We start from the raw sequence: 15,163 nt of genomic DNA, 5'->3' as shown, positions 1-15,163 counted from the left end.
ATTTCTAAAGAAACTCTGTTGTCCCTGGGTATTATTACCATGTTATTTCTCACTTTCTTTATATCCCACAATTGAGATCATTTTATTTCTATCTCCTTCCCTCTGCCTCATTTTATTCAGCATAATAGCCTCCATCTCCATCCATGTATAAGCAAATTTCATGACTTCATTTTTCCTAGCAGCTACAGAGTATCCCATTGTGTAGATGTACCACTGTTTCTTAGCCACTCACATGTTGTCAGGCACCTGGGGTTGTTTCCAGATTCTGGCTATTGTAAATAGAGTACTAAACATAGGAGTGCAGAGGGCTTTTCTGTATTGTTTTTGTGTTCCTAGGATATATCCCTGGGCGTAGTTATTGCTGAATCATAAGGCAGCTGAATTTCTAGCTTTTTGAAGAATGTCCATATTGTTTTCCAAAAAGGCTAGACCAGCCTACATTCCCACCAGCAGTTAATGAGAGTCCTCCAGTCCAGGGTTGAAACCTCACCACAAAGAACGGTGAGTATAACTAGAGTAGAGAGGGTGAGAAGGATCTCATGACAGTAATAGTTTGAACTGACTGCTCTGGACAAGAACTCAGCACTGAAAGTGGAGAAACTAACAGGCAAAATACCCCTCCAACAACAGTGCAAACCAAAAAGGAAAGAGTGATTGGGGGTTGGAGGGAGGGAGGAGGAGAGGGAAAGGGAAGAAGAAAGAGTAGGATGAGGGAAGCCAACTATCTGTCCTAGAGCAGGGATATGGGAGGGATATGGGTTGGGGAGTTAAAGTGAATTGGGGACAAGAAGGGTGCACTGGTAAAGGATGGTGTACATTGTATGGCTAAAACCCAACAATGAACAATCTTATAACAATCTTATAACAACACTGCTTAAATAAAGCAATCTAAAAAAATAGAAATTTAAAATCTTCAAAAGCTTTATCTCCAGCCTAGATGGAATTCAAGAAGGCCTTATGAAAAGGATCAAGAACTTCACCAAGAGAGTATTTATTTACTTATTGAAATGAACCTAAACGGGCCAGAGAGATAGCACAGCGATAAGGCGTTTGCCTTAGATGCAGAAGGATGGTGGTTCAAATCCCGGCATTCCATATGGTCCCCCAAGCCTGCCAGGAGCGATTTCTGAGCACAGAGCCAGGAGTAACCCTGAGCACTGCTGGGTGTGATCCAAAAACCAAAAAAAAAAAAAAAAAAGGAAGGAAGGGAGGGAGGGAGGGAGGAGGGAGGGAGGGAGGAGGGGAGAGGAGAGAGAGAGAGAGAGATGAGGAGAGAGAGAGAGAGAGAGAGAGAGAAAGAAAGAGAAAAGAGAAAGAGAGAAAGAAAGAAAGAAAGAAAGAGAAAGAAAGAAAAGAAAGAAAAGAATAAGAAAGAAAGAAAGAAGAAAGAAAGAAAGAAAGAAGAAAGAAAGAAGAAAGAAAGAAGAAAGAAGAAAGAAGAAAGAAAGAAAGAAAGAGAAAGAAAGAAAGAAAGAAAGAAAGAAAGAAAGAAAGAAAGAAAGAAAGAAAGAAAGAAAGAAAGAAAGAAAGAAAGAAAGAAAGAAAGAAAGAAAGAAAGAAAGAAAGAAAGAAAGAAAGAAAGAAAGAAAGAAAGAAAAAAGAAAAGAAATGAACCTGAACAGACTGATATTAACTACCATGGCAAATTATATTCTTAAAGGAAATAATTTTCTTTTAATCTATAAAAAAATCTAAATTTATTGCAATACCCCCATTTAAAAAAAAATACCAGTTAACCTCACTTCGCCTTTTTTTGTGAACAGCTGAGGAGTTTTCCACAAACATGGCTAGCTATACTCAGAACTTACTCCTGGCTCTATGCTTAGGAATCATAACCAAGAGTACTCAAGGGATTATATGCAATGATGGAAATTGAACTCTGTAGACTGCATACAAGACAAGAACTTTAGCTGTTGTCCTTATCTCTTGGTGCTTTAATATCAAAACATACCAACAAGGCAAAAACAGTAAAACATTAAATTATAATATAGTTATCTCATTATACAACTGCACTGGGAAATGTTTTTTTATAACAAAGCAGTAAAAACTCAGTAAGCCAAAGCATTATGTGTGTGTGTTTGTATCTACATCTTAGCATTTTTTTAAACTTACATTTATTCAAAACTAAAGTTTTAAAAACACCTTTTAGATATAAAAAATAGTGTGATAGATAAATTGGTGTGTTGAAGAAAAACAAATATCCAAAGTTTTCCCTAACAAATTACTACTAGACAAATTACTATCAAAACCTTTATAGCATATGTAAAATAAAAATCAAATTAGCTCTTAAATCTAATAATTTGCTTCATTCTCAAACATTCAGTATTCTTACCCATTATCTCCCCAATAGATATTTCTTTCTAAGTAGCAATAAACTTTGAACACCACTGAGTATGGTCCGAAAACAAAGGAAAGAGAAAAAAGGGTTAAGTGCTATTTTATTAAGGATCAAGAGAGTCAGGACACAAATTTAGCTACCGTCTATCATTTACATATGAAAAATATAAACTCATTATAGTTATAGTACTACAATTATTTATCAACACTTTTACATTTGTGAAGTTTGTTTGTCTGTTTGGGTTTCTCAGCCACACTCCGTGAAGCTCAGAGATTACTCCTGGCTATGTACTCCGAAATCGCTACTGGCTTGGGGGAACCATATGGGATGCTGAGGGATAGAACCGTGGCCCAACCTAGGCTAAAAAGGACAAGGAAGACGACCTATTGGTACCTTGCGCCACCGACTGCTCTGGTCCCACTTTTACATTTGTTTTTGTGTGGTTTGGGGCCACACCCATTAATACTAAGGGGTTAAAGGGTTACGTAACTCCTGACTACTCTGACTACTCGTTCCTGGCTTAGGAGACCATATTGGGTACCAGGGATGAACGCAGGCCCGTCCTTGGTCAGCCTCATGCAAGGCAAACGCCCTACCGCTGTGCTATCACTCCAGCCCCTATCAACACTTTTTTAGAGTGGATTTATGATTACCAAAGTATAAGTCAAACAAAACTCAAAAGTTCTGCAAATTTTCTTTTTAAACCTAAGTATTCAGAAGAGACTTTAATCTCTCCACCTACCTGTTAGAACTAGGAGTAGAAAATATATCAATGGCTGGTGCAGTCACTATACCTCCTACTGAGGCTGACACAGGAGAGGCTGCAGTTGTTAGAGAGGTAAGAGGTTTCTTTGCAAGTTCTTTTAGACGCTGCTCCTGTTGAGTAAGCAACATGCATGAGAAACCCAGTAACCAGATTTGCATGGCATCTGCACATTTTTTAATTTTAATAGAACAGTATTTTTAATTTTGTCAATGTTCAATGACAGGATAAAATATTAAACTGCTGTGTTACAAACCTTTTTTCCAAATAAAAAGAACATAAACACTTACCTTTAAAGCTTTTAATCGAGCCTGTTCTTCCTCTAATGCTGCCTGCTTTTCCCTTTCATCTACTTTGGTCAGAGACAGGCCAGTGCTTGCCAAGGAAGAGACTGCATTGGAAAGTGTTGTCGCCCTAAGAAAATTGGACAGGGTGAAGGGTAACTTGGCTTTTAGTCAAACATTGCCTATTACAACCAGTTATGAAATGTTCTGTCATCGTTTATGTGGACAGACACTATAATCATGATCTTAACTCAAGAAGTCAAAACCAGTAATTTAGATAAAGCCTTATAAGCTTAAGAAATCAAAACAAGTACTTTCAATAAAATTTTCTATCCAGTGATAGCAACTAATTCACATATACATCCACTATATTTTTTTAAAATGTTAGACTATGTAAAGAGTTTCCAATAAAGGTGAGGTTCAGTTAGACTTTATCTAAGGCCTAAAAATAAAACCAATGAAATTAGGGAAAAGTTCCCACACTCTGAAAAAATCCTGATGAGTAAAAAATATTACATTTCTCACAGGAAATTCTTTGCTAGTTTCAGTCTGGATTTTGTTAAAAACTACTCCAAGTATGCTGAAACTTAGTAGCAGTAATAAATAATACATCTAAGTAAGTTTTCCTTATCACATACTTAGCCTACGATGATGTCTAAGAGGATTATATACAAATAAAAATAAAATTCATTAGTCATAATGAATGTTCTTCAGTTCTATCTGCCAGACTTTTCTATCAACTAAGAATTTTCTTTTCAAATAATTTATAGATACTAACCAATGTTGGATAGAAGATACAGCAGGTAGGGTGCTTGTCTTGCATGACTAACCTGGGTTTGATCCCTAGCACCCTATATGATCCCATCAGGAGTGATCCCTGAGTATAATGAGTAAGCCCTTATCACTGTTGGGTGTACCCCAAAGAGAAACAAAAATTAAAAAAGCAAAGAATAGGGGCCGGAAAGACAGCACAGCTAAGGCGTTTGCCTTGCACGAGGCTGACCTGGGAGGAACCCGGTTTTATTCGGGCAGGGTGATTTCTGAGTGTAGAGCCAGGAGTAATCCCTGAGCACCACTAGGTGTGGCCCAAAAACCAATCACCATTCAATAGTTTAAAAAGATAAATAAAAACAAAGAATAAAACCAATGTATCATCTCTCATTGGTAGATTCACAGCTACTCCCTTTTCTTACAGCAAAACCTCCTTCATATTATAAATCCAAACATAAATTCCAAACAAGTGTTGATTATAAACACAATAAACATGTAGTAAAGAATTATCTAATCTGATAGAACTATTCAGTGAACTTCATTTTTTTCTATCAACACCAAGCTCTACGAGTTGAATTTTATGCAAAATCAATTTGATATATGACTCAACGTAACAATACAATTTAGAAGACAATTATCGAGTAATATAGTTGTGTGAGTGGCAATAAAACCCAGTAACCTTTACGACAAAAAAAAATCTGAGTTGTATCTAAACTACTTAACTATATTTTTCATTACTTTCTAAAACAGTCTTTTTAAATTTCTAAAACGACTAAAATATCCAAAGTGAAAACTAGAACTTCAAAATGCTAACAATCAGTAGCATCTTGCTTTACCGATTACTTATGTTTTGTTGCTTTAAAAAAGGTTCTGAAACAAAGACTAAAAGTTCTCACTGTTTTATATAAATTTTTCTTTAAACTACTAAAAGGAAACATGAGTGGCCAGAAAAATAAAACAAGGGTATGACACTTGCAAGTGTATGTAGCCAACCCAGGTTTAATCCTTGGCACAGTATATGCTCCTCCAAATCCAATCAAGTGCAACCAGGAAGGGCTGAAGGGATAGCACAGCAGGTAGGGCGTTTGCCTTGCATATGACGACCCAGGTTTGATCCCTGGCAACCCATATGGTCCCCCAAGACTGCTAGGAGTAATTTCTGAACAAAGAGCCAGTAATAACCCCTAAGCGCCAATGGGTGTGGCCCCAAAACAAAAGCAAAAGTGTAGTCAAGAGTCCCCCCTGAAGAAAGCACTGAGCATTGCCAGATATATTGACCAACAGACACCTTCTTTCACACCTCTGGGGAAAAAAAGGCCCATAACTATTCAAGTCATTACCCAACACAAAAATAAGAAAATAATTTGAAATTAGCTGTGCTATTTTCATTTTGCTAGGTTTAACTAATCTTAGCCTTAAAAATCAGCTCAAATCTAATACACTAATAATTTACTAATATGTCAGTAATCAAACACATGAATTATTTAGAGAAAATAAAATTTGGTGTTAAATGTCTAGATTTGAGTGCCAGAATTACTAATAATACAGAACTAACGTGAATCTGAATCAGATTGGTATAAAAGTCATCTTATAATTATAAAATATCAAATGAATCAATGGATTATCATCCTAATTAAGAGAAATATTGAAACTATAAGCACAATTTTAAACCAATGATTATTGTGATCATTTAAATAGATATTGACATATGTTGGTGCTGGGAACTATTCCAAAGATTTATAATATATTAACCCATTTTATTTCAGACAGCAATTAATGAAGGTGATACTGTCAATAACCCCATGTGATAAATAAGAAATGAAGTTATGTAACTTAAAACAAGCTAGATTTAACTAATACCAGAAATTCCCCTCCTGTTTTGTCCAACAATAAACAACAACAACAATAACAACAAAAAGTACCTGCTGGCAGCTGTAGAATCTTTGATTTTCTTTCCTTCTAAGGAAGCTAAATGTTGTTCCAGAGCATCTAGAAGACTGCTAGGAGCCTGAAATCAAACAAATTTTAAAGACTTTCATAATAATCAGGACACTGGACAAGACTAATTACCATCTAACATGAGAGAGACAAAGAAAGAAGCATATTCATCAGGAACTAATGATTAAACAGTTTTAGCAACTTAAAGAATGACAGTATTATGACCAGGATTTTTAATTGGTAAAGCACATGCCTAAAGTTCAAACACATGCTTGGGTTCAATTAATGGCACTAAAACTGCCTATATTGGTATAATTCCCAAAACAGTAATGAGAAACAATAGTAATTGTATTACATAAGCCCTATCAAGGGTTATTAACATAATAATTGAAAATTAAATTGTAATGGAGACTATGAACATATAAAACACTAAGAGGATCCTACAAAGGCTTGGGAGATAGCTCATAGGACCATGTATGATTTACATGTAGGAGGTATAGGTTTACTCCTCCAGCACAGTATGGTATCCCAACACCTCTGAGTGATAACAATTCTAAGCACTAACTGGCACAAAAACAAAAATTAAGAGGGCTTCCAAATAATTATTTTTTATTATTAAAACGTGCTTGTATTTTAAGTAGAAATTTGCAGGGCTAGAGCACATAGGGTTTGTTTGTTTCCCAGTACCACCTGTCTCTCCCACCCCTAACACACGCATGCACGCATGCACACAAGCACGCACGCAAGCGCGCACACGTACGCGCCTACCAGTTAGTGGGACGAATAACTTAAACTACGAGTCTGAGTTTATCATTTTAATGGCATATGTCAAAACAAGTATTAGCAATGCAGCAAAATATTAAAAATTTGTCAAGAAAAATTATACCAATCTGAATATGGGCTGCATATTATTTAATCTTAGTAACCCTTCCATTAGTAATACATAGCAAAGTGAAATGATAATAACATTTACAATTACCTGTGAAAGATCTGGTATATCACCCCTGTCAATTCCAACTTGCTATAAGAAAAAGCAGCATTGAGATTACTATATAAAATCACAATAAATATGCTTTAGAAATAAAATTTTGAAAGTAATACTTATGATTAGTATTAAGAACAATAGTTTTAAGTAAACTCTGAAATAAAAAGAATAGTCTCCAAAGATATTTTTTTAATAGGAGCTTAAAATTAAAAAAGTAATGAGCTGGGCTAGAGAAATAGCGCAACAGATAAGGTGTTTGCCTTGCACACAACTGAGCCGGGACCGAACTGGATTCGATATGCATCCCATATGGTCCCCCCAACCCTTCCAGGCACAATTCCTAAGCACAGAGCCAGGAGTAATTACTGAGTGTCGGTAGGTGTGGCCAAAAAAAAAAGTAATGAGCTGTATGATTGCAATATAAAAAAAAAAAGCAGAATCTGATAAAGGAGTATAACATCAAACAAGTTATCAATAGGCAGACAAAAACATATCACAGAAGTTATGGTATTAAATTTTGGAGGAAGAGACATTTAAAAAGCCTGAGAGAGTAGTGGGATTAAATTGTAAATTTTTATTTTTTAGTAAGCAAAAATTAAAGGTTAGGGGTGCTGTTGATGAGATTTGAGATAGAGGGCTACAATATTTTGTCTAGATACTTTTTTTGACTTGCATTTTTTAGCAGGCACATACAAATTGGTGAACATGATGTGGAGGCTTATTAGCACTTTGTTGTATGAGACTGTTAGCTTGTATGGGGGAATATATTTCATTAATTCTAAGGGCAAGTTATTATTTTCACATCTTCTGAGCACCTACAAGATGTCGCAATCTAAAACGAAACTACAATCTAATCTACCATGTAGTCATGGTACCATGACTAAGCTGCCATGTAGTCATAATGTAATCAACCCATGAGAGATCTTTGGTTGTGAGGGGTAAAGGGTAAAAAAGAAAAAAATAAAAACACTTTAAGATCTGCTTGTGTGCAAGAAAGAAAACGCCAGCAGTTACCACCGCTGTCATGCACAGAAAACTCAAAAACAAATTAATAAAATGTAAACTACATTTTCCTATAACAATGAGTCCTTAGTTTCCATATGACAATAAGTACACTAAAATCACTTTCCTAAGGAGTACAGAAACATTCTGGCCCAGATGGCTCCAGTTGCAAGCCTCCTAAGAGGAGTAAGACTTTAGTAACTAATACTGAAAATTTTCGACCACATATATGAGAATAAGCATAGCTAATTTCACATATAAAAATCACTACTGCCCAAAAAACGGGGGGGGCAGAGTGGTGGCACAAGTGATAGGGCATTTGCCTTGTACACGCTATCCTAGGACGGACCGGTTTGATCCCCCAGCATCCTATATGGTTCCCCCAAGCCAGGAGCGATTTCTGAGTACATAGCCAGGAGTAACCTGAGAGTCAACAGATGTGGCCCAAAAACCTAAAAATAAAAATCACTACCACCATTGTGTGCCACTGATTTAAAAAGATCAACTTAATATTCAGGATATATACTTTAATCAATATTATAGCATTGCTTATATGACAGCATAGACTCCAATACAAGATACAAATTTTTCATTTACACTTGAAAGACAAAAAAAACTAGGTTAGTAAATATACTCACTTAAAAAACAACTCACCTCTGCAACTTTGAGAAACTCTGAGATTCGTGTCATCCTAGTCAGGAACTTCTTATAAATATCAAGACCTTCTTTGCATTGGTTCTTTTTCATATCAAAGTATTTTTCTGCCAAAGTAAGTGTAAAATTTTTTTATTTGTATCAAATTATAATACTCGAAGGCCTAGAGAGATAGTACAGAGGTTAAGGCATTTGCCTTGTACACCGCAAACCAAGTTTGATTCTCAGCATCACACATAGCCCCCAAACCCCACAAAGAGCTAAAGTAATCCAATCCCTGAACACACCTGGGATTCTCAGCACCCCACATGATCCCAATTCCTGCCAGGAATAATCCCTAGAAGCAAACTGGAAGCCAACCCTAAGCATTGCCAGGTGTGGCCAAAAAGCACAACGAACCCCCACCGAATAAATGTTTAATGTACTGAAAATAATTACAAATTTTAAAGTAACCCCCCCCCCAAATCAATTTTCTAACTATACCATGGAGTAACTTAGAAAAGGTGTTTTCTGAAATAGAAAAATTCCAACAAAATTACACTGCTGTTGCTATCTTTATTTGGGTGTTGGGAGGGGTAAGTATCAAGTGGTGCTGATGAAGAGGGCAGCTGGATCATACACACTTGACAGTGTTGAAGGGTGTGTGTGTGTGTGGGGAAAGTAGTCATGTGCCATTCAAATTAAACCCAGCAACACACTTTCCAAGACGCCACATTTGTAAGCAATATGATCTACCACTACAAACATTCCCAGACTCTCCAATTAATTTTAACAATTTTTTTATAATCTAAAAGACAATAAACTGACAGAACGTCTAAAAATTAGAAAATTCATTCTATCTATAAAAAGAGGTATTAAAGTAGGTTACAGAGATATTACAATGGTTTAGGTGCTTGCCTTGTATCCTAACAAACTGAGCACAGAACCAGGAATAGCACCTAATAAACAACACTGAGTGTGGCAACCCCCAATAATCCCCACATACCAAACTGTATTTAAGGGCAAAAGAACATCTTGGACAGGAACACATGCTCCAGATGGCAAAGAGCTGGAAGTAGTCTGAACATCACTGTATGTAGCCTCCCCAAATTAAAATATTTAATCACTTGCCATCAGAAATAAGATCCTTTTTTCTAATTGTTAAAATGAATTAATGTATCTCAGATATATTCCATGCAATTTTAAGTAAAAACACAGTACAGACAAAATTATGCATCCATGACACAAAATATTAAAATAGCAATATTTACCCAACAGGTTAATAATTCCTTCATTGTATGCTGCAAACAGTCTAATGGCATCTTTGAACAGGAGCATGAAGGCAGCATTTATTACCCCATTTGTAAGTTCATTGCTATTAACCTGCAAAAAAATTGTTTTAAAAAATTAATCAAATGGTATTTGGTCTTTTTTTATAAAAAAAGATTTCCAATTTTTATTACCACTATTTAGAACACTGTAAACACCAGCATTTCAAGCATGCAATGTTTCCACACCACAACCACCACCAGAGGTGTCTTTCCACCAATGTCCACAGCTCCTCTCCTAAATGCCATCATCCCATTCCCTTGGCAAACTCAATTCTGCAGACCTAAGTGGTAATGGCTTCTTTAAAATGAAAATACCATGAATTCAAATATTTACATGGTTTAGAGAAAAGAACACTTGCTTCTTAAAAAATCATGGCTATATCATACAAAACTAAAGCATTCAGGTTTATATGAATGCCACAAACAAATAGCCTACAATACTCATTATTCTATAAAAGTCACTTATAATAAAAATATAAGTAATTCTTAAAATCCCTAGCTCCAGTCCATAATGATTAAGTTTATTTCAATATTAAACAGTTTTCATAACAAAATATAGTCATTTCTAAAAGTTTATTCTGAATCACAAAGGATTTATTCAAAACATTTAAATAAAGATTAAATAGCTACTACAGTTACTACCAAGCTAGAACATATGTTGTGTATTTTATCTTAAAATAAACATATATATATATATATATACACACACACATATATATATTCCTTTACTCATGAGGGAGTTATTTACATTTCAATAAACACATCTTTGGATGGGGGTAGCCACATGCAAGTTGTTGAGGGATTACTCCTGGTAGGGATCGAGGGACTATATAGGGTGCCAAATATCTAATCCATGTCAGCAGCATGCAAGGAAAGTGTTCTACCAGCTGTACTATCGCTCTAGCCCCACAATAAACCCATTTTAAGTTGAAAGTATTTTAAATAAAAAATGAATTTAACAAAACTAGTTTAAACCTAGCTATGTGCCCAAAAAAAATTAGCCTACAGTTGAGCAAAATTAACACACTTTAATTTTATAAGATTGAATTGACGAAGTATAAGAGACACGAGTATTTTGTAGGCATGAGGTAATGAGAAAACATAAAACACAATACCTAGTCACAGTATTCTTAAAATAAAAAGTAGACTTCAGAGTTTCCCAAAGTAGGCATTTAAGTGGGGAGAGTGGTGCTGTTTTGATCTATGTGAGTATTATAGTAGACTAAGATAGATTTCCAAAGGAAGAAATGCAAGTGATTTCGTCCCAGAAAAAGGATCAGTAGACTAAATAAATTTGAGAATTTCTTTGTAATGAATATGTCTTTTGTTTACCCTCATGATGAAGGCTAACAGCTGTGGCCCATTGTGCCTGACATCCATCACAAAGTATTTTTTAATTAATATCTATATTTAAACACCTTTATTACAAACATGATTACTCAGTAACTAGAGAAAAGATCAGAATTCAAAATTCTCAATACTATTTGTAAAGTAAAAAATTCTAAGTTAGGAATTGTAGGGAGGGTACAAGAGCTTCCCAAACAGTGCTCAACAAAACAGTAAGGTTGGGTGCTCAGGCCTTATGATGTTGAAGGTAGGGAGCTATGTAGTGTAAGGGGTAGATCACCACCCTCTGCATGTAAGCTCCAATATATTGAGCTTGCATGTTCTGGGCCCCTTCAAACTGTTTTTAAGAGACAAGCAGATAGCTGCAAAGGGCAAGGGAACAAAACTGACTGAAGGGAGAGGCCTAACGCTGATCCCCAGATTCAGAGTAATTCCCAGAGCATTGCAAAGAACAAATCCTGAGCAGAGCAAGGAGCAGTCCAAAAATAAAAAAAGTAATAAAGTTTCATATAATTCCCACTGTCAATGTAAATAATCCTTTAAATGATAAACCTGGAAAGAGTCAAAATTCCTTTTAACTCACAAACCATAACAAAAAAGGCAATAAATAATTTAAAAAATTATAATCTAAAAAGCACCTCCAGGACTCACTTAATGAACTTTCACTGAACCTGATGTGTCATATGTTACTGACAATAGGGAAATACAGAATATAGGAAATATAAAAGGGTAAATCTGGTCCTTGCACTAAAGAAACTAAAACAGACTAACAAAATAATAATTTCAGGTGAATTATTACAGTACTATTTATTCTAATTTGTTCTCAATTTAAATGTTGAGAATCCCTCCTCTAAGAAAAATGCTAAAATCGGGCCCGGAAAGATAGCACAGTGGTGTTTGCCTTGCAAGCAGCCGATCCAGGACCAAAGGTGGTTGGTTCGAATCCCGGTGTCCCAAATGGTTCCCCGTGCCTGCCAGGAGCTATTTCTGAGCAGACAGCCAGGAGTAACCCCTGAGCACCGCCGGGTGTGAGCCAAAAACCAAAAAAAAAAAAAAAAAAAAAAAAAAGCTAAAATGATACATGATACAAATGAATAAGCTGACGACAACCTTTTGCCAGTAATAAGTCATTAAAACAAACACTGCAATTATCACAATGGCCTTGGGTAATGAACTACAAAAGAGGACACTTTATAGTGCGTTTGAACTTCCCCCTTCCCTTTATTTCAGTTTTTGTTGTTTGGGGCCAGGTCTGGCACTACTCTGGTCCTACTCCCAGTTCAGTGCCCAGGAGTTGCTTCAGAGTGCTGCTGATGAAGGATGAAGAGGTGCTAGGAATTGAAAGTGAGCCTCTTGCATGCAAAGCACGTGCTCTGTAACCTGTTAGTTTATCCTTCTAAGTTCACCTCTCACTTTTTCTTGATAATGCCATGCTTAGAATCTTACAAAGCAGACAAAAGTGAACAATGAAGTTGGCTATTCACAAGCAAAAATCTTATATGAGAATATAATACTTCCAGATTATTCCATCTCAAACAGTTTTAAGATCTTTTGTGGTTCCATACAAATTTTAGAATTGTCCTAGGTCCTTGAAAATTATCTGGTATTTTCAAATGGATTGGATTTAATGTGCATATTGCTTTAGATGTCAATTTGGGTGGGGGGTGAAGTTCACACCCAACATTGTTCAGGGGTTACTGCTGGCTCTATGCTCAGGAATCGCTCCTGGCAGGCTCTGGGGACCATGTGGGATGCTGACATTCGAACCACTATCCTTCTGCATGCAAGGCAAACACCCTACCTCCATGCTATCTCTCCAGCCCTAGATGTCAATTTTAATAAAATTTATTCTTCCCATTCATGAGTTTCCGTTTATCTTTCCAGGTATACTTTAGAAAAATATGTATTTTCTTCATTGTGAATGGAAGTTTATATATTAAATCCAGCTTTCATATTATCATTTAATACAATTCCTTGTTAACATTTGTCTTAGGTAAACTGTCCACTGTTCAAGGAATGTTGAAAGCTTCTACAATTGTTCTATTGCTACCAGTGTATTCTTTAAAGTCTATTATTACTTGTTTTATACGACTAGGATATGGTTCTGTAGTAGTACAGCATCTGTCTCAAATGTGACAATCTGGGCTCAATTCTTGACAACACAAAAAAACTGATTAACAAGATAAAAGTAGTAATAAAAATGATCGGATTAAACACCAAATCCAAAGCCAATGACAACAGAATTGATACTCAATCTACAAGCTAGACACAGAGGGGACCACTTAAACTAGCAGCCTGGGGTGTAAGGGAGGTGGATATGGAATGAATGCTGGAAACGAGGGTAGAGGGAGGACAACTTTGGTGGTGGGAATTCACCTGATTCAATGCCAACATGTACCTAAAATATTACTCTCTGAAAGATATGTAATCCACTTTGGTCAAAATAAAAATTATTATAAAAAAAGTAACTTTTATGGAAGAGGGAGGTATGTATGTTGGGCTAAGCAATCCCAAGTGAAAGGGAATGAAGATGGGGAGGGGGAGGAGGATAGAAGAGGGAGGGGGGGGCACTGGGGGTGGGAAGAGAAAGAGAGAGAATGAGAGAAAGAATACACAAAGGTTAGAAAAAGAACAAAATATCAGCCAGAGCCTGAACCAGAGAACAAAAGAGACATACAGAAAGCCAGAGAAGAAGTGAGATATCACAACCCAGTCCAGGAGCAGCAACAGCAGTCAGACAAGCAGGAGGGCCACCTCAAATGCTTTCTCCCTTATAAGTGCCCCAAGGCAGCAGTTTAGATTTAAAGATGAAAGAGAAGGTTTATGGCAAAGGGCCATAGGGCCGAGTCCCTACAATAAGGTACACCTTTATAAGTTACCTTTTAAGTCCATAATATTATATCAAGGGCCAGAGAAACAACACAGAGGGCTGCCTTACATTTGCAATACATTTGCCTTACATGTGGCCAACCCGGGTTCAAACAGATTAGAACAGCAGTGCCTGGCTTTTTCTCTGCATCACTGGATTAAGTTTTTATTTTATTTTAATAATTTTATTTATATCTGATGAGATTCCAATATACATATTAAATACCAATGTTTTTCAAAGTGCCTCCCCATGGGGGGCATTTTTTGATTAGTCCCTTAAAAAAGTCTAATTGCCAGGAAATGGCTGACTAAATTCTTTTTTATTTTCTTCCTAAAAATAGGGTAATATTAAGCCAAACAAGTGTGGGAACCTCTAGTAAAAGTGGTTCCTTTTTCTTCTTAATCTAGCAGCTGCTTCTTCTACTTAGTGACTGTAATTCTTATTTAGGGAAATTACTTATAGAGTGAACTTAATTAACTACCTTTAATTTCCTCTAGTGTCTTTGTTTCCCCTCTCCCCCATTGTACTTCTTTTCCCTGATTGTTTCATGGTTACCAGTAGAACTGAATATTTTGTATATCTTTATAAAAGTTTTTGCTCTTTGGATATCTTATTGCTTATATTACTTTGTTCAAACAATTAGGTCTTATTTTTTACATGGGTTGCTTGTGAAAAATTTCACCTTATACACCTGGATTATTCCTTTATCATGCAGTTGGCACTGTGACCTTAGTGTGTAATTCTGTTTACAGCTATGATGTAGAAAACAACGATGATAATGATGCTAAAATAAAAACTTGATCTGCCTTTATTGTGGTCACTTTATTATGGTGATTCAGAACCAAACCTTCAATTAATCTCCAAAGTATGACTAAATGTTAAAATCTAATTTTCATTACAAA

General features: G+C 36.0%; 1 protein-coding gene across 9 annotated transcripts in view; it reads right to left on the bottom strand.

The window, feature by feature from the left end:
- The window catches only part of PICALM (phosphatidylinositol binding clathrin assembly protein), a 114,878-nt gene that overhangs the window by 45,588 nt on the left and 54,127 nt on the right, over positions 1 to 15,163 (bottom strand). For all 9 annotated transcript variants that reach the window (XM_049780037.1, XM_049780041.1, XM_049780039.1 and 6 more), the window contains exons 6-11: positions 9,986 to 10,097; positions 8,736 to 8,842; positions 7,074 to 7,115; positions 6,079 to 6,164; positions 3,392 to 3,515; positions 3,081 to 3,214 (exon numbers count right to left, since the gene is read on the bottom strand). In XM_049780037.1, coding sequence (XP_049635994.1) covers positions 3,081 to 3,214; positions 3,392 to 3,515; positions 6,079 to 6,164; positions 7,074 to 7,115; positions 8,736 to 8,842; positions 9,986 to 10,097 — 605 coding nt within the window. The remainder of the gene's footprint in view (positions 1 to 3,080; positions 3,215 to 3,391; positions 3,516 to 6,078; positions 6,165 to 7,073; positions 7,116 to 8,735; positions 8,843 to 9,985; positions 10,098 to 15,163) is intronic.

Source organism: Suncus etruscus, chromosome 9, assembly GCF_024139225.1.
Source record: "Suncus etruscus isolate mSunEtr1 chromosome 9, mSunEtr1.pri.cur, whole genome shotgun sequence".
Classification (NCBI taxonomy): Eukaryota; Metazoa; Chordata; class Mammalia; order Eulipotyphla; family Soricidae; genus Suncus; species Suncus etruscus.
The sequence above is the reverse complement of the archived record's forward strand: the minus strand, read 5'-3'. Positions and strand labels throughout refer to the sequence as shown.